A 23,057-nucleotide genomic window follows, 5' to 3' on the forward strand; every position below is an offset into this window, starting at 1 on the left:
TTTGACAAAAGTGCATCATTAAGCCTGTCTGGCCTTTCACGTGAATCACCCAAATTGTGTTGTTCCGACATCAAATCAACCAGTCAAATAGCCCGATGTTTTGGGGGGTGGGGGGGACGGTTGTTTTTTTCTTGATAAACAAATAAGTGCTTAAGTTGCAGCAGCCGCTTTACTCTGCGTCCCCCGCCTCAATAATAATTCCATTACGACACACACACACACACACACACACACACACACACAAACACGGCCCCTCAAGCACCGGAGGCAACAAAAGCTGTTGCTCGCCTTTCCACTGCGTTTGTAATCGCAACCAGATGTGCGTTGTGCGTGCAAGGTGTGTGCGTGCATGCGTGCGTTGTTGTTCTAACGGCGTGTCGGCGTATTAGTGCAACGCTGATTTGGTTTCTTGCCAAGTTGAAAGTGGCCGTGATGGCTTTTACCGCTGCGTCTACCAGCTCCCCACACGCATCCATTAACAAAGTCTTTCTTCATCTCCGCTCTATCCACCAACCTCCATCCTTCTCTCTCTCCTTTCCTGACCCCCCCCCCCCCGCCCCCCCCCTCCCTCCATCGCTCCCATGGGCCTTTACGGCTCGCTGTGGTGGGAACAATATGAGCCAGAGGCTCAGTTCTGCTCTTTATAACGGCAAATGGGGCTAAATTGTTGTCTTCCTGTCATACACATGCATACGAAATGCGCACGCTCTCTTACAGAGGAAAGGGGAGGAGGGTGAGGAGGGGGGGGGGGCTGAAATTAGCCTGTCAGCTTGTGGAGAAACATCATTCCATCATACCAGCATGCTCCCGCTTTTTTATTTATTTATTTATTTATTGCGTACCTGATGCACACGTAAACATCAGTTCTTGCCTTGAGGTAATATAGCACCAACCCCCCCCCCCCCCCCCACACACACACACACACACGCATGCAAGCATGGATTCCTCTCCCGTGGCTGCCCCCAGGCCAACTTCGTTTAAGCTCCTCGACACTTTTGAACCAACCGCCCAACTGTTGAGCGCTTCTCTTTATTTTGCGCACTTTGCGGTTCTCTAACACGGAGCCGAAGGACGACATTCGCAAACGAGTGTTTGATGCATTGGAAGGTTGCATGCCTTTCGGTGACTCTTCCAGTCTCTCCGATGACACTCTGCACAAGACTACACACAACTCACAACTGGTGTTTGTGAGAAGTTCCAAAAACAGACCAGGAGCTGATTGAAACAAACTCACATCGGGTGGTTCTTCAATCTTCAAGATGGGAAACGCATTGGAAAGCCACGAACCTAATCGTCTAAAATTTGCGTCTGATTAGCCGGAAAAAAATAAAAATAAAAATTGCGCACGGAAGGGGTTTTTTGCGTTTACATTTCAAAGCCGCAGCCAAAGTCTGGCAGCAAGCGCGGCCCACATGTGCGCTCCGAATGCAATGACACGCTCATCTCCACATTGCTCTTTTCCTGGGCCAGCTTCTCCTCGCCGTGTTTATCCGTCTACGCTGATGATGGCTCTTTCGATAATCACCAGCATCGCTTTGTGTACGGTCCGTCGAGGTTGTGTGTGTGTGTGTGTGCGTGTGTGTGTGTGTGTGTGTCACCACCCCGCCCCGGTTGAAGTTTGCTGTCATACTAAACATAAAACAATGAGAATTACGCATTGTGTGTTTAAATCGACGACCTAGCTTTGCTTCAGCTAAGTTTGTTTTGCTTTGTGCTAGCAAACGATACCGTAGACGGCTTCATTGATAGCATCTACGTCAGGCATGTCCAAAGTACGGCCCGCGGGCCAAATCCGGCCCGCGGTCGAATTTCATCCGGCCCTCGGCCCCCGTCATAAAATCAGTGCCGTCTGGCCCGCAGGTTGGGCGCAATGGAACACGTGTTGCATTGACTGAGGTCTCGTTGACTGGCGAGTGATGTTTCATAGAGTACTGCTTCCCTCTAGTGGCTACATGAGTAATAGCATTCACTAAATGAGTAATAGCATTTAGACACTAGAGGGCATCACTCACGAGTTAACAAGACATCACTCCGTGTTTATATTGACTGATATGTCAGATTTCAAATTCCTGTTTCAAATGAACCAAAAGAAATTCTTAAGATTGTTGAAATTCAAATAAAAATGGAAACGTGAAACAGACTGGCGTACTAAAATTTGTTGAACAATATTGTTGTTCAATGTAAAGAATGTCAGCCAAGGTCGGCCCCCCGACATTTTACCACATAAAATCTGGCCCCCTTGGCAAAAAGTTTGGACACCCCTGATCTACGTGGTGATGTTGAAGTAATGGATATTTAAAGCGGCGTATCTAGACAGGTGCTGTCGTATGGCAATACTTGCAGCCATATATTCTTTATCTTCACCGAAGAATGACTAAGGTTCACAAAGCTGTTCTGAGGCGTCGCAAGCCTGATCGGGGAAGACGTTCGACTCGTATCTTAAGGCGCCGTTGTACTGCCGAGACATCTTCACGGACCCTTGGCCGTGTACCGTATCTGCGTGTGTGTTTCGCCAGGTGGACAGCGACACCATTTGGAACGAGATCCATTCGTCCAGCGCGGCTCGACTGGCTGTGGGCTCGGTGGTGGAGCTCGTCTTTAAAGTAGCCTCAGGAGAACTGAAGGTTGGTTCATTCACACGTCCGGGAAGCTAACTCGGCGCTAAAAGGTGATTAGCCGTTGTACACAAACTCCGGGCCAGAATCCGCCCGGCAGCCAGCCGTCCTTTGTCTGTCCGAAGGGCTGCTTGCGGTTTGAGCCCAGCAGGGCGGCGCGCGGCACGGGGGGCCCTCGCAGACGCTCGCCGTCCCGACTAACAGGCCCGTTTTATTGGGCCGACGCGGCAGCCACCTGCCGAGCAGACTTGGCGGTCGCCGTTAGCTTAGCACCTACACACCGCAGACTAATGGCTCTGCTCAAAGGAACGGCGGTGGGCCCTTTTTAGCCCGATTCCTCCTTGTTACTTGCACACAAGGTTGTAGTCACACAACCTCCTCAAATTTTTATTAATTTTTTTTGGGGGGGGGGGGGTTCCAAAATAATTGCCAATATGAAGTGCTGGTGTAAAATGCGCATATGGCAAAAGACTCTCCTTAAATTGCACTCGCAACCTAGGCTAAAATTAGCTCTTGCCTGCCAAGATTTCATCTCCCAGTCATGATGTATCGCTTCCGTCGACTTCCTTCGCACCAATTACTACTTTCCTATCAGCCGCGGCTTTTGATGCTATCTTATGGCATTGGGATCGGTCCCACAGAAAAATAGAAGGCACCCGAGTCCCTCGGGCATCTCAACGCAGACGCCGCCAGAGGCCCCGCCTCTTTGTTTTTTTTTGTGTTCAGATATGTTGATTTGAAATCAATCAAAAAGTATATTCTCGTCAACGGAGGTTCACGGTCAATAAATTCGACTCGGCATTACGAATTTAAAATATTCCCCGCGCTGTCTTGCGTGAATATCACGAATGCGGGGGTTAAAGTTGACTCCTATTGACTTGCCCTCTGCTTAACCCGATTTTAACACATGCGTTCACACCCGCGCACGCACACAAGCTTCCGCGCGCGGTCCTCCGAGGAGCACTTGTGAGCAAATTCCACCTGCGCCAACAATCTTCAGCGCCGCAGGATGTGCCGTAAATCGTCCCCCTCTCACACCTACGGCCGCGCGCTCCCTCGTGTCTGTTTTGTTTGTTTTTTTTTTCTCCTCCCCCCCATGTAACGTTTCAACCTATGGATATTTTTCCTGCTACTTGGAAAAATAAGGTCGCCGGTGTCTGTCATACGCTTGGTTTACGCAACGGGCTTTTTTTCGAGTCCAGCTGTACAAGTTGTCTGTGGGCTAATCTCCCGACCGGCTACTAATCCGCAGCAGCTGGCTCAACATCATTAGTCCATCTTGCCTCACTTAACATCACCCTGGACATTTATCTCGTGTCCCCTTATAGTGCTGGGAGTCCCCCAAAAACACTTGAGAGAGAAAAAAAAAAACTCTTTTAACTCATTGCCGTGTGTGTGTTTGTGTCCTTGTGTGACCGTGTGTGGGGGCCTCCCGACAAACTTGAAGAATTGTGGCCCCTGAAGCTGAATTTTTAAAGGCAGCGTGTTGAAAATTTAAGGGCGCACACACGACACTTCAAATTGTCTTTCGAATAAATATTCACATTTCTGTTATAGGAGTTGGTGAGCACCCAAAAAATAATTAAAAATAAAATTCAGTCATATCAAGAATTATAGCCACGGTAATGGTCCTAATAACATTTGACAGGCAGTCTGGAGCCCTGTCAGAAAAAGTCACGTTGTAGGAAGGGGGGGGGGGACTGGCGGTGGCATGACTTTGCACAAATGACATTGTTGTCATCCGTCCGCCAGAACGGTTTTGCGGTCGTGCGACCACCTGGACACCACGCGGAGGAGAGCACGCCGATGTGAGTAAATGAATCCTCGTCGGGACGCCCCCCCCAACCCCCACCCCCTTTTCCTCCTTTAACATGAGCGACACGTGCCTCCATTCTCAGGGGATTCTGTTACTTCAACTCGGTGGCCGTCGCCGCCAAGCTCCTGCAGCAGAGGCTCAATGTCAGCAAGATCCTCATCGTGGACTGGGTAAGTGCCACAGAAAACACTGGCAAAAAGCCGCTTCCGTCGGCTTCCGGAAATGTGAAAATGGGATCGTGTCTTCTCTGTTTGCACACGTTCTGTCTCGTCTTTCCATCAAAATTGTTTTCTCATCGGGCCCTGTTTTGAAAAAAGCCTTTATGATCACTCCTGGCGGCCCGGTAGTCCAGTGGTTAGCACGTGGGCTTCACAGTGCAGAGGTACCGGGTTCGATTCCAGCTCCGGCCTCCCTGTGTGGAGTTTGCATGTTCTCCCCGGGCCTGCGTGGGTTTTCTCCGGGTACTCCGGTTTCCTCCCACATTCCAAAAAACATGCATGGCAGGCTGATTGAACACTCTAAATTGTCCCTAGGTGTGAGTGTGAACGTGGATGGTTGTTCGTCTATGTGTGCCCTGCGATTGGCTGTCAACCGATTCAGGGTGTCCCCCGCCTACTGCCCAAAGACAGCTGGGATAGGCTCCAGCACCCCCCGCGACCCTAGTGAGGATTAAGCGGTTCAGAAAATGGATGGATGGATGGATGGATGATGACTCCTTGGACAATTTTAAGGAAGAAAAACAAAACTGCACAGCGGGCGCAGGTTTCACTGATTGCCATCAACTTTGTTGTCCGTCCTCACGCGACACCTGAAAAAGACTCGAGGCCAAAAATAAATGAATAGGAAGTCGGCCATTTTGGCCGAGTTTCTACTCTTGTACTTTGGTCAACTCCTACTTGGGAATTTGTCCAAATGACGCACCGTTGTTATTAGCCAGTGTTACAATGTTGAATGTCTTATCTAAACTCACCTATTGTTTGTGTTTATCTGTCTTTATTTGCAGAAACCGGCTCCTTAACACTCTGTTGTTGTTTTTTTTTCCCAGAAAAAAAATAATGAGAATAATCCAAACAAATACTTGTCAGGGAGTGTCAGTTATGTTTTCCCTTCATCACTTCAACATCCTTCCTTGACTCCGCTCGGCGCTCCGTCAGCCAGGCCTTTGGCACCATCTTGAGATGGCTACTCAAACAACAACTAATAAGTTATAGATTCCACAAAAACAAAAAACAGAATTTGTGAAGATACTTGTGACTCGGGTCATCATGCGAAGCGCCCAAAAGCTGATGACGCCGTTTTCGAGGCCTTTGTTTTTTTTTGTTTTTTTTTTCCCCTCTCTGCAGTTGTTGCGTAGCGTGTCGCCACACCAAACGATCCTAAACAGATGACTCGCCGCATACTTGCAGGACATGTCGTCCAAAAAGGGCTTTGAAGAGTGCACGGCAACGCCGTGGTTGCGTTCGAGGTGGAGCGTGCCAGCTCGTGACTATTCTCGGAAGCCTTTTATTTTCCATTTCCTCTTGGTCCGTCCGTCCGTCCGCTGTCTGTCTGCGTGTCTCCTGCTGGATGAGATGTTGTTCCGCCAGCACTTTGTCGTGCCACTCTGCCGCCAGACAACGGGGATGTTTTTGGGGCCGTCTATTCAAACCAGCCCCCCCCTTTTTTTTTTTTTCCCCCAACTCAGAACCAGCTGCCTTCAGTCATTGCGCCTTTTCTTTGCCTCTGTGCACAATCTGTGATTCTTGTCATTCTTCTCACTAATGGAAGCTATTTGGGGGCGGGGCCTCAACATGCCACAAAACTGAGCTTTTTTTTTTTCCATTTGGGTGACAATGAATGTATTTTAGGGGTTCCGAACATACCCTCTGCCCCAATACTCACCTGCTAGCGCACCTGGAAAAAGAAAAAAAAAGTCCCTGGCACCAATTTCACTGATTGACAAGTGATTGAAAAAGTCTCATGGCTTCATGCTCGCAGTTGCGCAGAAAGGCAGCCATTTTGGTTTGAAGCAGCCTGACGCAAAAACAGCTGAAAGACGCATGAGGCAAATTGAATCTAGGCTCAGACTTTGACGAGCTCCGGGCGGAAGCCGCCACAGATAATTGTTGATGCCGTGAATTCATTTTGTCTTGACCGCACTTTTCTCTTTACCAAGCGCGACCCTGAGCTGCCGTTTTTATTTGGCATAACCAGGATGTTCACCACGGCAACGGGACCCAGCAGGCTTTCTACACCGACCCCAACGTCCTTTACCTGTCCTTGCATCGCTACGACGACGGCAACTTTTTCCCAGGAAGCGGAGCCCCCGATGAGGTACCTCTGTCCGACCGACCGTGGCCCTTTCAAAAATACCATTTCTTGATGAATTCACGAACCGACTCGTGTTTGCCGGCGCTGTTAGGTTGGCAGCGGCCCTGGTACCGGCTTCAACGTCAATATGGCCTTCACTGGAGGACTCGAACCACCCATGGGCGATGCCGAGTACTTGGCAGCATTCCGGTAATTTCTTGTCTCGTGTAAATCATTTCGATTGGCTGGCCGGTCCCATGCGAGCGAGTCACCCTTCACCTCCGTCCCGTACTGCCGAGCCAATGGTCACAATGGCCTCCGTCACCATGACGACCTGAGGCGCGGCTGGGGGGGGGGGGGGTTGAACAAGGCAAGTTGCCTCTCGTCAGGGTCCAGAGTGTGAGGAGGGGGGAATAATTTTCCCTCGCAGAAGCAGCACTTCATACGCCACATTTCATCCACTTCGCAGTGTGCAGATCAGCAAATGTGGCGCATGTAGAGGACACATTGCAAAACAAAAATCCCCCCCTACCCACCAATGACCAGCGGGTCGATAAATTCATCAGGTTGTTAGCTAATGTTAATCTCTGCATCCAACCAAAGTCAACGCAGCTCTGCTTACCTTTTGACTTTAACATGATCGTGCTTCACAAAGTGCAATCTCCGTTTGAAAGTGGCATATCGTTACCGAGTCCCAGCTCGAGGATGGAGAAACTGTGGATGTGGTTTTAATGTAAATTAGCCACCGAGGGCTCACTCACAAAAAGTGGCACATCATGTTTGTTGAAATTCTTTCTCGGTGGGTGGCCGGGCCCTCAGGACACACGACTATTTATACGCAAAGTCCATTTTCCTTATGTCTCCTTCAAGTATATTTATAACCGCGCGGGTGGAGATGTCTCAAAAGAAGAAAGTGATTCCCTTTTGTTCCAGTGCTGTCTCTGAAAAGGCGCCAGTAACTCTCCAACGACAGATATCAAACCGTCAGTCGGCTGTTGTGGGCACGCAGTCTCCTGGAAGCGCGCAAAACATCTTCTTAATGCATGCCAGACCTCGTGGCCATCTCCCTCTCCATCATTCTCTTCCTCGTCTCGATCGGCATGTGCGTGCGGGCAGCCGCCTCGGGAAGATCCGTCCGAGCGTGCGCTAGGCGATAGCGTCATGCGGTGTGAAAAATGTCTTTGCCTTCACTCCAAACTCGAGAAATATGTTTGCCACCTTTACGATCGCTTTCAGGGCGAAATGTGGGTAGAATGTGTCAAAATAATCATCAAAATCGCCATCTCCTTTAAAAACATGTTTGTTGGTTTTAATGCTGGCAACTATTTTCCAGCAAGCAAAACCCAATTTTTATATTTTCATTCTTGAAACATGTCAAGACCACATGTGGAAATGTGAAGGAGAGTAAATGTGGCATACCAAAAAAGTCTCACCTCCAAACATCGGAGTTTTGTCTTTCTAATCTGCTGCCTAATCTTAATCTTCAACTCAAAAGCTGTGCTGATCTCAAATCCAATGCGACTGGTGATCTGTTAGTCAGCACGGATCAGCTCCAAAATCCCGAGCCGATTCAACGCAAAGATACGGCTGCTTACATGGAGGGCGACAGAAAAATAAAACCCCAAGGCTGAAATTCCGAGCATTTGGGTACTTTTAAATTAAACTACGTCTCGAAACAATTAATTGATTTTAAAAAAAAGGATTATCGATCAATGGGATCATTGATAAGTAGTTGATTCTTTGGAGCGCGCTGAAGTACAACAACACAGTCCTGCCGTCCTCTTTTTTTTGGGGGGGGGGGGGATGCACGCCCTGTCTGTTGCCCCAAACCTTCCTCTTGTGCCACGTTGCTTTTACGGGGGATCAAGTTTGAGCCGCAAGAAAAAAAGATAAGAATATTGCTTCTAATGAAAACCAGAAGCTTCCTCTCCCCGAGTCTCTTTTTCTTTCTCTCTCGCTCTCTCCCTTCTCCTTCCACTTGCTCAATGAGAGGGGAGAAGAATTAAACTTAATTCAAGCCAGCTCTCCTCCGAGCCAGATGACACGGCTTTGAAGAGTTAGTGTGCGTGTGAGTGAGTTTTTTTTTTTCTCATTCCCTCTTTCGTCTCGTGTTCTGCTGGACTTTTTTTTATGAACGGAGAGGGAAGCCCTGAAGGTTTTGCCATGTAGCTTTGTGTTGGCAGCTTGAGGCGGCCCTTATCCCAAAACAGCTTTTTTTTTTTTTTTTTTGCACATTGTAAAAGATTATTAAATGGACCTACAGTCCGTGTATGTTCTTAGAAACCACATCAACCGTTCCCGAGGGTGCCTACGGAAATGAAATATTCGCACTAAACGTATATTTATCTCGTCACGGACGGCGTCGTGGTCCGCTCAGCTGACTTGAAGTGCAGGCAGTGCAGGCTCACTTCCCACTCGGTGATGGTGCGAACCAACCATAATTCATTCATTCATCTTCCGTACCGCTTGATCCTCACTAGGGTCGCGGGGGGTGCTGGAGCCTATCCCAGCTGTCTCCGGGCAGTAGGCGGGGGACACCCTGAATCGGTTGCCAGCCAATCGCAGGGCACACATAGACAAACAACCATCCACGCTCACACTCACGCCTAGGGACAATTTGGAGTGTTCAATCAGCCTGCCACGCATGTTTTTGGAATGTGGGAGGAAACCGGAGCACCCGGAGAAAACCCACGCAGGCCCGGGGAGAACATGCAAACTCCACACAGGGAGGCCGGAGCTGGAATCGAACCCGGTACCTCTGCACTGTGAAGCCCACGTGCTAACCACTGGACTACCGGGCCGCTCCCAACCATAATCCACTGCATAATTCCTCCTCCTTCTTCCTCTTCTTCATCTTCTTCTTCTTCTATGGGGTCTATTGGCAAAAGTACATTAATGACGCAGTAGCGCCACCAACGGCTAATATCCTTCCACTGCAAGGAAACCGAATTAAAAGTAGCCGAATGTTGTCAAGTTTGCTGCTGCCACCTAGTGGTAGTGGTGAAGAACGTATCGCAACGTTTTGCTCCTATCTCGAGTGAAATAAATAAATCAGACGAGCGCCGGGTTGTATCTCAAAAGCCTTGTAAGTTAAGGCACTTGTATCTCAAAGCACCACTGTATAAGACAAATTTCCATCGCAGGCGCCCTTCGAGCATATAAGTAGTGCTCATGTAACAGATGATTTGATTCCAAAATAACCGACATGGCAAATACATCACGCACCATAAGTCTTCCTGAAAAATTCCGTCTTCCTCCCACGTGCCAGCCTCTCCGACCGGATTGCTGTAGCCGTCTCACTTCCTAACATGTCAAGATTTTATTCCGGCGGGGCGGGAGGCACAAGTCATCAGAGCAGCTGCTTTTATCATCGCCACCAGAAGCGCCTCGTTGCGCTCAAGGTTGGAAGAGGTGGACGGAAGAGCTGCGGGTAAAACGTGGCGGTCAAGGTTTTCCTTCGCCGTGGCGTCTCGCTCCAAATGCGCACATGTGCCGGAGTAGCAAAAAAAATTCAACGTTTGTTTATGCCGCTTCCACTTTTAGACGTCGGTCATGATTCACCTTCATCGACGTTGCTGACTCACTCACAGATTTTTGAAATCGGCAACATTTACTTTTGGCCCCCATAAAGTGTTCAAGTAACCAAACGCAACTTTATTTAGTTCTTTATGTAGCGCTTTAACAGCAGCTACACCAGAAACGGGAATATCGGCTCTTTGAAATTGTATCGTAGTTTATCGGTAAACCTTCAACCATGTTCTCCGACGATGCAATAAATTGAAATATGGTCGGAAACTCAATTTCAATGAGTGAAACTCATATGCATTGCTTCACCGCGATATTTTTTTTTAATTGATCTTTTTCCAGTTTCCTCCCACGTTCCAAAAACATTCGTGGCAGGTTAGCGGAACACTCGAAATTGTCCCTAGGTGCGATTGTGAGCATGGATGGTTGTTCGTCTCGGTGTGCCCTCTGATTGGCTGGCAACCAATTGAGGGTGTACCCCGCCTGCTGCCCGAAGACAGCTGGGATATTCTCCGGCATGCCCACGACCCCCATGAGGCCAAATGCAACAGTATGCCTTATCTGGGCATCCTAACCGCACCCTAAGAGTGCCTCGTTCCCTGCTGAGACAAGTGCATGAATGTTTTGGCGGTGGTGGGGGGTGTGGTGTGGTCTTCCCAGTGTAAAGTAGTAATTTGGTGGTGAACAAGATTGGAAAAGTGACGGTGGCCCCCTCCAGAGTTAATAGCACGCCGCTCAATCAGCGAACCGTCACTGTGCCCCCGAGGCCTTTTTAAACTACAGAGGACCTACGCTGGAACCCTGTGGCACTCCGTCGCTCCCCACTAACAACACTACAGCCCTAAAAATCAGACACTCCCTCCTACCCTTTTCAAAAACGTGTGTTCAGAGGCCACCGAAGGTCTCCGGGAACCGACCGCGTGTTTGGCCCTGCGGTAACTATTTACGGAGAAAATTAAACGTCCGTGTTGTCTTGTGGTCGGCAAGGAACCGTCACACTCCTGGATGAATTTGTATCAAACACTGTTGGTCCCGATTGGATTGTGCCGATAGCGTGTGTGTGTGCAAACAGTCCATGTAAGCGGTCCAGGAGCTGCATGTCATCTTGGAGTTGTCATTCACCACACCCATCCACTTTTAGAAGTATCTGTTGGACTTGCCTTCCATGCAATTATAACTGCCCTCTGGCTCCTTTCCACTTACGGAGCTTCTATTACCGCCTCCCAAGTTCCAAAATTACCATTTCTAGAAAGTCGTGCGGTGACTTTTACTTCCGTGCACACATGTTGAATGGCTGCGTGTGTGTCTGTGCCCCCCCCCTTTAAATAAATGAATAAATAAATAAATTGGAGGGTAAAGCTCTATTCTTGCTAATCTGTCTGAGGTCTCAGCAGTGACTTTGCCTTCAGTTGACTGAGCAACTTGAAACTTCCAGACAGTTTGATCCCATCAAAAGGCAATATCATAATTTTTTTTTTGGGGGGGGGGGTCATTATTTGCTGAGACGCACTTTTTGGTTTCGATTGCACTCGGGAATGGGTGGAGTGACAGTTCTTTTCTCAGGAAATGTTGTATTTCTTGGATCGGTCGGTGTTTGGCCTCGTCGGCGGCTATGTCGCTCAGCCAGCCTTTTCACATGACTGCTACAAAAATAATGGCAAATGAAATGTGCGGCCAGATAAGAGCAGCAGAAAAAGTTCTCATCGGGTGCGACCTGCCCTACGCTTACGAGACCTCTGTATGTGCAGATGAAAGTTTGTGTTCAGAAAATTGTTTTGGTTGTGGTTGTTTCCGTTTCCAGGACAGTGGTGATGCCCATAGCCAACGAGTTTGCTCCGGACGTGGTTCTGGTATCATCTGGTTTTGACCCGGTGGACGGACACGCGCCGCCTTTGGGTGGATACACGCTGACTGGCAAATGTAAGTAGCAAGTGAAACCAATTTAAGATTCAGAATGATGTTATTGTAACGAGGCTTTCTTTGGAAAGTCGTACTGTGATGGCAATAAGGCCACATTGTGAACTCGTATTCAATAAACTTCAGGGCTTCAAAACGCAAAAGTAAAAACTGCAGGAGGCCCACTACAGTACCAGCGTGCCATGCTCTGAGATGACAAAGTCATTTTAAGATCTTCAAAAGAACTCTTAAAATGAGCCGGTGAAGGGACGCCAGAGTAAGACCAATCTGCTCCCTCTTACGAGTAGCAGTCAAGAGGCGGCATTTTGGCCCAACTGGAGTTCCTTAATGGAGGATCGTCTGACTTTAAAGCAAAGCGCCTTACAGTAATCCGGCCGAGATGTGACGAAGGCACGAATGATTGTTTCAAAAGGAGAGGCACACTTTTCTTCCTCTCGTGAGTTTATTCCCCTTCTTTTAAGCCATGCGTGGGACCCTCTTTTATTATTTCTCTGATCGGTTTCCAAAAAGGAAGTGAGCGCTTCATGGGCCTCCCCAACATTTTCTTCTCTGGGCTTGTCATTTCCCGTGCGTCCAGGTTTCGGCTACCTGACCAGGCAGCTGATGGCTCTGGCAGGCGGTCGGCTGGTACTCGCCCTGGAGGGAGGCCATGACCTCAAAGCCATATGCGACGCGTCTGAGGCCTGCGTCTCCGCTCTGCTCGGCAACGAGGTAAGCCGACAGCCGGCCGGGCTCGGACCGGAGGGACGGGCGGTAGTTGCAGTCTCAAGAAATGCTCACCAAAGTAGCTAACGTTAATTTGCTAACAAGCCATTTGAAAGCGGCTTTTCCGTCACACGCCGGCTTTCGAGCTTCTCGACGGCGTCGTACGCCGGGTCCGCGATAGAGTCCTCCGCTCTGATAGGAAGTCGGCAGAGGCGCGCACCCTCCCGGAGAGACGGCGGGAGGAGAGGGTTTCCAGGCAAAAGGTTAATTGTGGGAGTGCGTGTAGGTTGGACTCTGGATCGCAACTTTTGTGATTCACGGCACCCGACAGAATAGCCGAAAGCGGCAGGAGCCGCCTCCGCTTTTTCTTGGAGCCGATGGAGAAGTTGGGCTAGTGTTCTCCCTCTGGGCCGGATTATGTAACTAAGACAACTTCTTCTTCTTCTCTTGTTGAGGGACTACTGTCTACTACGCTTGAGAAAAACCCTGAATGTCCAAATGTGGCCAATTTGGTATATATGTATATATTTTTTTTCACCAATCGATAGTCTTGGTCCGTATCCACGTTGTCGTTATTTTTACGCTTTAGTCAGCAAGTCCAAGCGTAAACGCATCAATTAAGTCAGTCCGAGAAACGTTCAACCTCGAGATTGAAAGTCTGGAGATTTTTTTTTTGTAGTTTTTCTTTGGACACTAATGAGTGAAAAGTGTTTGTTAAATTTCAGTCGGTTAAAAATGGAGCGCCGTTGTCGTACTCGGGTGCAGGAGGAAGCCGGTCGGCCATGAATGTCTGCTGTGAGCAGATTGATTTACTCCTACTGAACTGCTCAATCAACTGTTTGTTGTTGTTGTTTAAAAAAAAAAAAATTTATTGCATCACTTATGGCTCTTGGAGCAGATGATGTGACGCAGTTGCTGGATGGACATCAATGGATGACCGGTCCGTCATTTGCTCTGCTGCAAAAATTATGAATCGGATCAAGGGGTGCACGTTTAAAATTTCGGCAACCTGCCGAGCACCAGACGTGGCGGTGTTTTTTTTTTTTTTGTGGGGGGGTTGGAGGTCACTGGATGAGTGCCGAGGAGAGCTGAAAATTTGAAAATAGGCAGGAGGCAATGAGCTCCAATTGCCTGAGCCCTGCGGGACGCCCGCTCGCTCGCAGCCGAGGCCCCGCCGCCGGTGCACATCTGAAAGCGGTTACCCTCGCCAGCCCTCCTTTGCACGGGGTCGGCCCGGGTCTCGGGAGCGGATCGGACGGGGGGAAATGCGGGAATCCTTTGAAGTGGAGCGTGAGGAAACCTGATTTTTCACAAAGCGGGTTGTTTGCCACGCCGGATTGAAAATACATCTTCTTGTACTGTTCAAGGAGTTTGGAATCGGCCACTTGGAATCGCCGGTTGTTGTTGTTCTTCCAAAGTTTGTTTCGTGGGCCTCACTCAACATGGTGGAAAACTCGCCAGTTTTGCCAAGCGCGGTTCAAAGACAAAAGTTCAACCGTCACCAGCAGAAAGAGGAATCCATCTTGTTGTCTTGACTTCTACCAGGCTGTCAGGTCAGGTTAGGTTGGGGGGGTCACATTTAGATGCTCAGAGTTTTGATACCCGACGAGCAGAAAGAGCCTAAAATGTCCCCGATGGGATGAAAACAGGAAGCGAGCACCTTTATCATAATATCAGTGAAGGTCTCGGTAATGGTCATGGAATGCGGCTGGAAAACATCAATGGCGCGTTGCAGCGAGAAGGAGAAACCAGGCCCGTTTGTTTTCCGATCCTCTACCCCTCGATGCACTTTTTCCAGGCTATTTTTGCTGCCTAACTTCGGCACAATCATTTAAGCCTCCCGGTGACCTCAATAACTCCCGTGGATTTGATTCACTGAATAAAGTTGCATCCAAAGGCTTTGATGGCATTGCGCAATGCCGTAAGACTATGTCCCGATTTCATCCCCTTAGGCGTGACCCGTGACCTCTTCACCTTGGCGGCGTAGCTCGTACGCCCGCCCTTTTACCGCTCGCCAGAGCGAGAAATATACTTTGCCGTTTCTTGCCAAGTAATGAGCCCGAGGTTCTCTTGAAAAAACGCTCAAATGAATTTGCACAACAAGAGATGACAAAACGTGGACCGTACGGACCGCGCGGCCGCCCTCCGTCGACGCCGCGCGTAACGCCAAAGTCCCCCCCGCCCCCTTCGTTAAATAGCTTCCGAGTGATGTATGAGCGACTGCGATATTCGTCTGCGAACTTGGGACTAATTAATGAGGGCTCGCAAACAGATGTGGGCCCCATTGCGACACGCGCTTGTTAGCGATGATTTGATCAACAACGGGCTAATATGCTAATGGCTAGCAGCTGTCGCCGACTGCTTTCGCTCCGCTTACAGTAAGACGCTCAAATTCACCTGCGCCCTCTCGGGGCCCGACCGTTCACCCCCGTGGCTGCGCCAGTGGAAAAGATCACCAGGTTTGCTCGGCACACGCCATTACCCCCCCGCTCAGTTAGCATGACATAATCAACAGCTTTTGGCCGCCGCTAACACATGTACGCCGCCACAACAGTAAACAATGGACGCCTTTGTGCGCCTTTTTCTTTTGCTGAACAAGTGGAATCCCACCTCTTTCCACTGTTTTTGTTTCAGCCCCCCCCCCGGAATGTTTATACCGGCGCACATTCCTCGCTCTGAGCTCGTGGCTTTCCGCGGTGTCTCGCTCTCGGGTTTGCCAGGACATCAGTCATCGTGTCGCGGAAGACGTTGCGAAGCGTCGTCCGCTTCGTACCGCCTCGGGATTTGTGTCACCGTGGACCTTGTTGGCTTCCATATAGCGCGTACTGTGTGTTGGCCCTTCTGCCAGGTGGCCCCCTGCCCCCCCCCACCCCACCCCCTCAGAGGACCCTGACATGAGCCATTAAAGTTTATAAGCATGGGGCCCAGCTGTCAATCAGGTAGGCAAACCGCCCTCCCTCCCCCGGGCCCCACCCCCCCATCCAATCACTCGCCGAGGTGAGCCCCGCAAAACCCCAGAGAACCCCTGACCTCGCTTTGACGGAGAGTTCAAGCAAGCGGGCTTACAGAAAGTCATTTTCGCCCCAAGGCTCGCAGGGCAACTTTTTCAACCAAACGCCGACGCTTGGTCAACTCCGGGCTAGCTTGGAGAATTTGTCTTTGGCAAATTTCTTCAGCCTCAAAAATGAAGTTCCGTATGTATTGATGTTAGCATCATATGCTAACATCAATACTTCCCCGCATGCTTCGGCAATGCCTTCGCGGTCCACATTACGATGATTCTCAAGTCCTGTCCAAAATTGTCCGACAGTGTTTTTACAAATTTTCAGTCAACATCCCGATGGATCCCTGACATGATTGGTTGTGATGATTTACAACAGGCAATCTGAACAATATATGCGAACTTTGCGCTTTTTTTGAACCAACCATAAGAAGGCCGCCACGTTTTAAGCCCATTCGTGCACGCGTTGTCGGCGGCCTCAACTCACGACGAGTAAATCGACACGCCGACGTCGGGCTAATTCTCCATTCTACTTCACCGACGCCCACGTCACTCACCAGACCAGGTCGTGCTTTTCCGAGCAAGACGCGCAGGCATCAGCAATTATTCATTCATTCATTCATTCAATTTCCGTACCGCTTGATCCTCACGAGGGTCGCGGGGGGTGCTGGAGCCTATCCCAGCTGTCTCCGGGCAGTAGGCGGGGGACACCCTGAAATCGGTTGCCAGCCAATCGCAGGGCACACAGAAACAAACAACCATCCGCGCTCACACTCACACCTAGGGACAATTTAGAGTGTTCAATCAGCCTGCCACGCATGTTTTTGGAATGTGGGAGGAAACCGGAGCACCCGGAGAAAACCCACGCAGGCCCGGGGAGAACATGCAAACTCCACACAGGGAGGCCGGAGCTGGAATCGAACCCGGTACCTCTGCACTGTGAAGCCCACGTGCTAACCACTGGACTACCGGGCCGCCCAGCATCAGCAATTATACGTCAGCAGTTCAGTGTAGCCTTGAAATGTTTTAACTATTGCACTTTGAAAAAAAAACAAACAAATGAAGTGTAGATCGCAAATGCACCAGCACCCGGTCCGTTCCCGTGCGCGTGATGTCGTGTGGCGTGACACTGCGGGATTAAAGTATCTTTAACCCGGCACTGCCTCTTCCTTCTTCCCCCCCACCCGTGTACCCCTCCCACTCGCTATTTGTTCAAATTAAAAGAACTATTCCGACCTGGCGGAAGAACCCGAGTGCCCTTGACATCTCCCCGGCACGCCCGACTTGAACGTCGTCTTTGTGTCTTTTTTTTTTTTTGGCCATCCTTTTCATCCATTTCATGTGTCGTCTGACAAAAGTGGCGAGAAACTCCGCGTGCCGATCCAGACTGCACACGCACATATGAGCAAGCAGTTTCCATGCGTTTGTGTCCTCCGGGTGGGTCACAGTACAAAGAGCAGAGTGTCCTCTTTTTTATTTATTTATTTATTTTTGTTATAGCGTAGCAGCGCTCCGGAGTGGCCGCGGAGCGTTTTCGTGGTGCGTCAGCAACTTAGTTGGCTCTTCACACCCCCCTGGCTTGTCAGTTCACATGCAGAGCTGAGCTGGAGGAGGCAAAAGCGAACCAGAGTTCAAGTGAGGTTACCGCCGGTTGGTTTCCTTGTGAGGGCCGGGTTGGCGCGGAGCGAATTCTGCCACGCGGTCTCCGGTTTTGCTCACCGTTGGCTGAATGAGGCGCGCAATCGGAGAGCGGTCAGATAAGTCGCGGATTATCTTCGATTGCGAGCGTAGTGCGTGAATGTCCGTCAGCGGGGGTCATCGTGATGTCTGAGAACACCGTGTTTGCTCGAAACCTCAACAAAGACGCCCCCCCCCAAAAAAAAAACCAAACACCCCGGAGGAAACGTAAAATCAATCGAAAGCATCGAGACTGCGCTCCAGTCGTGTCCATCCATAAACACGCCAAATAATTGCGAATGGCGGCCAGAGGAGTCATGGGAAGATGACTTTTTTTTAAAAAAAATATTTCTTGCATGTTTTTGTTTCAGTTGGAGCCCATTCCAGACGAAGTCTTGCATCGGAGACCAAACGCCAACGCCGTCCGCTCGATGGAGAAAGTTCTTGAAGCTCACAGTGAGTGAATCATCATCAATTGGCGCTCGGAAAAACGACACGCCCACTTTTTGGCTTTTCATTGGGGTTGACCTGTTTTTTACAAATGTACTTTTTGTTTTGATTGAATTTTGCAGCAGGTTTGTTAGTTTTTGTTTAATTATTTTATTTTTTGTTTGTTTTTCAAAAACGCTTTGTTTTTGTTAGATTGAGTATTGGCTTTAGTTTTGTCAAATGTGAGTTCACAAAAAAAAAAACCCCAAAAAATCGCAATAAGGATTGATTGCGTAATAAAATCTGGTGGATATGGTTACGCATCTTCCCAATGATGTCGCTTCTGGGCGACACGCGGTAAAAACCATGTGCCAAATGTCTGTTAAAATCAAAGCCTACGACTTGCACGAAACGGTTCAAAGCAACCCGAAACACGAAATATCTGTCAACGACTGTTTGTATTTTATTTCACTGGCCAAAATGTCTTTTCAAATTTCAGCCTGAGCCCGTTCATCACATCTTGCTTTTGTCTCGTTCGCGCAGGTGGATACTGGCGCTCGCTGCAACGCTCGGCCTCCACGCTCGGATGCTCTTTGAGCGAAGTCCTACGGGGGGACGCCGACGAGGCTGAAACCGTCTCCGCGATGGCCTCGCTGTCCGTCGCCAACAAGCACTTTGGAAAGAAGTACGTTTGCGCTAGCTTGCTCGGGAGTCGGATCGACGACAATTCTGTTTTTCGTTTCATTCTTTGGCGTTTGTGGCCTTGATGCGTTCTTTATACAATACGGGACATTTTGAAAAAAAAAAACTAAACAAATGCAATAGGAGAGAATGCTTTTACAAAAAACTCTTTTGATTCGATGCGACTGTTTTTTTTAGACCATGAAAGTGTCCGCGATTTGTGATTGGCTGCCGTTCCAGGGGGGTGGGGCCAGTATAAAAGAAGAAGGTTGCAGGTGTCAAACTCGAAGCCCGGGGGCCAGATCCAACCTGCCGTATCGTTTTTTTTAATGCGAAAGCAAATCATCACCAAAATTGCCTTGACGATCCCTTTTCATTTTTTTTTTTTAATTTTTATTTTTAAACGACATTGATTCATTGGCAAAACATTGTTTGCTACTCTAGATTTTCAATCGCCTTCAGGCTTTTCCTCTCATTGCGTAGTCGACTCACCGACGAGTCGCTCCTAAACCCTTCATGCCATAACGACAGGAGTCTCGTGCCGATTACTAAAGCGTGCATGCGTGCGTGCGTGCAGGGCCGACGAAGAACCGATGGAAGAGGACGCCTCCATGTAAAGCGGCCGCCCCCGCCTTTCCAGCACTGAGACTTTGCATCCCGACGGTGGTCAGAACCACTCCCACCACGCCACTCTGCCGGCGTCATCGCCAGACGCCGACCAGAAAATGGACAGGACACGCAGAGAGCGGTCGGCCCACAAAAAAAACAACAAACATTGTCACGTAAATCTACCTTGATGTCTCCAAATGGACGTCACTTGGTGGAACGCGCGACCATTCCGCAGCATTTAGTGCCAGTACTTTTCATACACTACAGTAGACACACGTCGGGGTGTCCTTTTTTTTTTTTTTTTTTGCAACGTCAGTCAAAACCAGATTCTGCATCCTGCTTTTTATTTTTTTTTATATAAGGTCTTCTTTTCGTGTGCATATTTTCATCCAAAACCCACCGGAGGATATTAAGAATGTCATTCTGCACTTAGGTTGGAACATTCCGGCTGTTTTATTTTTTTCGTTCGTGAAAAAATTATATGAAAGAACGGAACAAAGAGATGAATTTGCTCCCATTTTTCCCAGTGTGTAATCTGGTCCGCAGGTGTTCTCATTCCGAAATGAGTGACGGTGGAAGGAAAAAAGAAAAAAAAAATCTGTGCGTTTGTGCCTTTTTTTTTTGTTATTGTTTCAAATAATATCGATATTTTTGGATAGTTGCTTAAAGCGCTTATGCCTTAAAAACGGGCTCTGAAAAAGGGCACCCCCCCCCAACCCCTTATCCACCCACTTCTCCAAGACTCGGCGAGATGTTGGGTTGCCTTGTTGACATTTGATGGCCTGCAGCAAGGCGGACGTGGACGTGCGTTTTCCTCCGCTCGTTTTGCAAGGTCAGACCCGACAGTCCACTGGAGGCACTTACAAGTAGCATGCACTGTGAAAGACAAAAAAAAAAAAAATTCTGTACGCTGTGTTCCAAATTATTACCCATGGAGGTTAAACATTTGACGGGGAGAAAAATGGCGTATCCCCTGACCGCAACCCCACTGAGAACTCGCGTCCTTAACGACAAGAAAAGACATTTTGTTCATCTTGTTCATCTGTTTTTCAAAAAGTAACTTTGCACCCAAAACAAAGGAGCAAAAACAAAATCCGAATGACAAAAAAAGTACAATTGAGAAATTGAGAAAAAAAATTTTTGAGAAAAATTTTAAGATTTTATTTTTATTATTTTATATTATTACAATTATTTTTTTTAAGTATTTACTGTTGCTCATATACTCAACATATATGCTCAACATACTGTTCATAAAAGTTCATATATTTCAGTCATTGATTGATTTTTTTCAAATTTTTGAAGCTGACAGCAGACAATCGAGGTCCAAATCAAAAAGGAGCTTGCCATTAACGAGACATTGTGATTTCCTCGGAATGTTGTCGAAGAGCTCATTGAACAATGCAAACACTTGCAGAGATTTTGTCCATATTTATCCCGCTCCGATCGAATAACATCTTTGATCAATATTATGAGGAGTTTTCCTGTTGATACTCTTCGGTCATAATTGGAAGAATGTTTTTTTTTTTTCCACAAGTAGCCCCTTTGCATTCATCGGGATCCACGAAGTTGCTTTCACTTTCCATAAGGACCTTTGAGGACCTTTGCACTAACAACAAAGACAAATTCAATTTCCGCAGATCTCTATTTCATTTGCGTATGTCATATTCTATCATTTCCATTCTATACATTCTAAATGTCTAGCTGCTGAAAGAAATGAAAATTGCGCTTGTTTGCCTAATAATGTGGAACACAGCGTTGTGGCAACGACGTGGCAAGAAGAATTATCCTGAGAAATGGTCGTCCCGGTGAAGGTTTTGCCATCCTCGGACGGAAAGAGTCACTGGCCTTCTGTTTTCGAACCAGGCGCTTTCCACGACATGCCACCTGGGAGGTTGCGGAGGGGCGGCCGCTTCAACATCTGCTCCCCAAATGTCAGGTGCTGCAGCATGTGGCGGCCGCGCGCACATCCAATTCAGCCACCGCAAATTTTCTTTTTTTTTTTTTTGCCTCACGTTACCCTCACCATATGACCCGGTTTTGTTTTCTGGTGATGCCTTGAGATACGACTGGAATTGGTGCCGTGACCGCGCTCAAAACAAAACGAAGGTGTGTTTCAAGTCAGAAAAAGCGACAGTCTTTATTATTGTGCATCATAAATATAAACCGTCATGGTGTAATTAAATAGATGGATTCCTTTTTTGTTGTTGCTTTAACTCGATGGCTATTGTGCTCTCCCTTCTGGTGTGCGTGCCTTCCTTGGCCACCGGGGGCAGTATAATAGAGACAGATGGATATCGTCTGGTTGCGGCTTCCGCCTGATTCGGATGTCTTGAGCCCGATTCTGATATTTGGCAGGATAAGATTCCCATAACCGATTAATCGGCCCGATTAATCGGATTAATCGGGCCGATTAATCGGTTATGGGAATCTTATGATTAAAAATACGATAGAATGAATAAACTAGCATATTTTAGGTCCCTTGTCGCTTATTCCATTAAAGGTATGATTTACAGGCTGAACAGTTGCTTTTTAACAATACTTGGTCCGATAGTGAAAAATTGTCGGAGAATGTATGAATGTCATTCACTTTGACTCATGTTGTAATTTGTTGGTGTTCAATCAACCAATAGTTTCCAATTTTAGAGTTTAATAGTCATTTAAATGGGCTTGTAGTGATGTTAGTCGCCCTTTCCGGATACGTCGACAAGTCTTGCTTCAAATCGCTGTTTCACACTGACGCTAGTTTTGTACGCTCATCGTATGCATTTGCCGACATGTGTTAGCACTTAAGCTAGCCGACTTTTAAGTTATGTGGCTGTTTCAAGTAAGAAATCGCCCCCGGCGACAGATCGTATCTCGAAGCACTCGTATCTCAAGGCACCACCGCAGTTAAGTACGATTCCAAATGGCATCCGATGTCCCATATGATTAAAAGTCTTCTTAACGCCAATCAGCCTTTCGAAGTCTGTCAACGGGTATTTGAATGGCTATCGAGGGAAGTTCAGTTTGAAAGTATTTGGCGGGTTCCTTCGCGTTTACGAGAGTGTCGCATGAAGTCGAATGAAAGTTGTCGTTGACGTTCTTCCCTTTCATGTCGCCCCAGCAAAACCGGCTGAATTGGTAACCGTGAGCGCGCAAATGTGGATTTTTGTTGTCTGGACAGTTTGACGTGAATGACGTCGATCTTCCTTGCACACATTTTTCTTTGAACCTTCTTTCCGGGGACGTCGTAAACCGATTTGAGCTATTGTTGTATTTGTTTATCGTTTTGTATATTTTGTTGATGTTGCCTTGTGTTCCCTTGCTAGACCGATGAGGGTCCTGAAATGGACTGAGCGTACTTTTTTTTTTTGTTTTGGGGCGGGTGAGCGGGGGCTGGGGGGGTGTTTCTACTTTGTATACAATTGTGCATTGTCTGTTGATAGTAGAGTTCTATATATGAAAAGAAAACGATTCTATTCTATAAGCGGGATGTGCACGTTCCCATGTAGTGGGCCCCTTTTTACGGAAAGTGCCGCTAGTTGTCCTTTTTGCTATGTGCTTTTTTTATTATTTTTATTTTTATGGGCTCTCTTTTCGTTTTTGGACGAGGCGTTTTTGGACGTGTTCATTCCCATCGGCCTCTTTGCTTCACCTAGTCGTGCACATATTTGTACTTTTCCAAACTGCCCTCGTCTTCTTCTGTCCTGAGATTTGGATTGTAGACCAACGTGCGTTTTTTTATATGGCACCTGTTACATTTGAAAAATTCAACAAACCCGAGACCAACATTAAATCTGGATTTTACAATTCA

General features: G+C 48.1%; 1 protein-coding gene across 3 annotated transcripts in view; it reads left to right on the forward strand.

The window, feature by feature from the left end:
* The window catches only part of LOC127611838 (histone deacetylase 4-like), a 45,786-nt gene extending 22,729 nt beyond the window's left edge, over window positions 1-23,057 (forward strand). For all 3 annotated transcript variants that reach the window (XM_052082619.1, XM_052082617.1, XM_052082618.1), the window contains exons 17-26: window positions 2,517-2,624; window positions 4,368-4,423; window positions 4,514-4,601; window positions 6,625-6,744; window positions 6,833-6,930; window positions 12,047-12,165; window positions 12,740-12,873; window positions 17,917-18,001; window positions 18,518-18,659; window positions 19,233-23,057. In XM_052082619.1, the coding sequence (XP_051938579.1) occupies window positions 2,517-2,624; window positions 4,368-4,423; window positions 4,514-4,601; window positions 6,625-6,744; window positions 6,833-6,930; window positions 12,047-12,165; window positions 12,740-12,873; window positions 17,917-18,001; window positions 18,518-18,659; window positions 19,233-19,272 (990 nt within the window). In that variant the 3' untranslated portion in view covers window positions 19,273-23,057. The remainder of the gene's footprint in view (window positions 1-2,516; window positions 2,625-4,367; window positions 4,424-4,513; window positions 4,602-6,624; window positions 6,745-6,832; window positions 6,931-12,046; window positions 12,166-12,739; window positions 12,874-17,916; window positions 18,002-18,517; window positions 18,660-19,232) is intronic.

Source organism: Hippocampus zosterae, chromosome 12, assembly GCF_025434085.1.
Source record: "Hippocampus zosterae strain Florida chromosome 12, ASM2543408v3, whole genome shotgun sequence".
Taxonomy (NCBI): domain Eukaryota; kingdom Metazoa; phylum Chordata; class Actinopteri; order Syngnathiformes; family Syngnathidae; genus Hippocampus; species Hippocampus zosterae.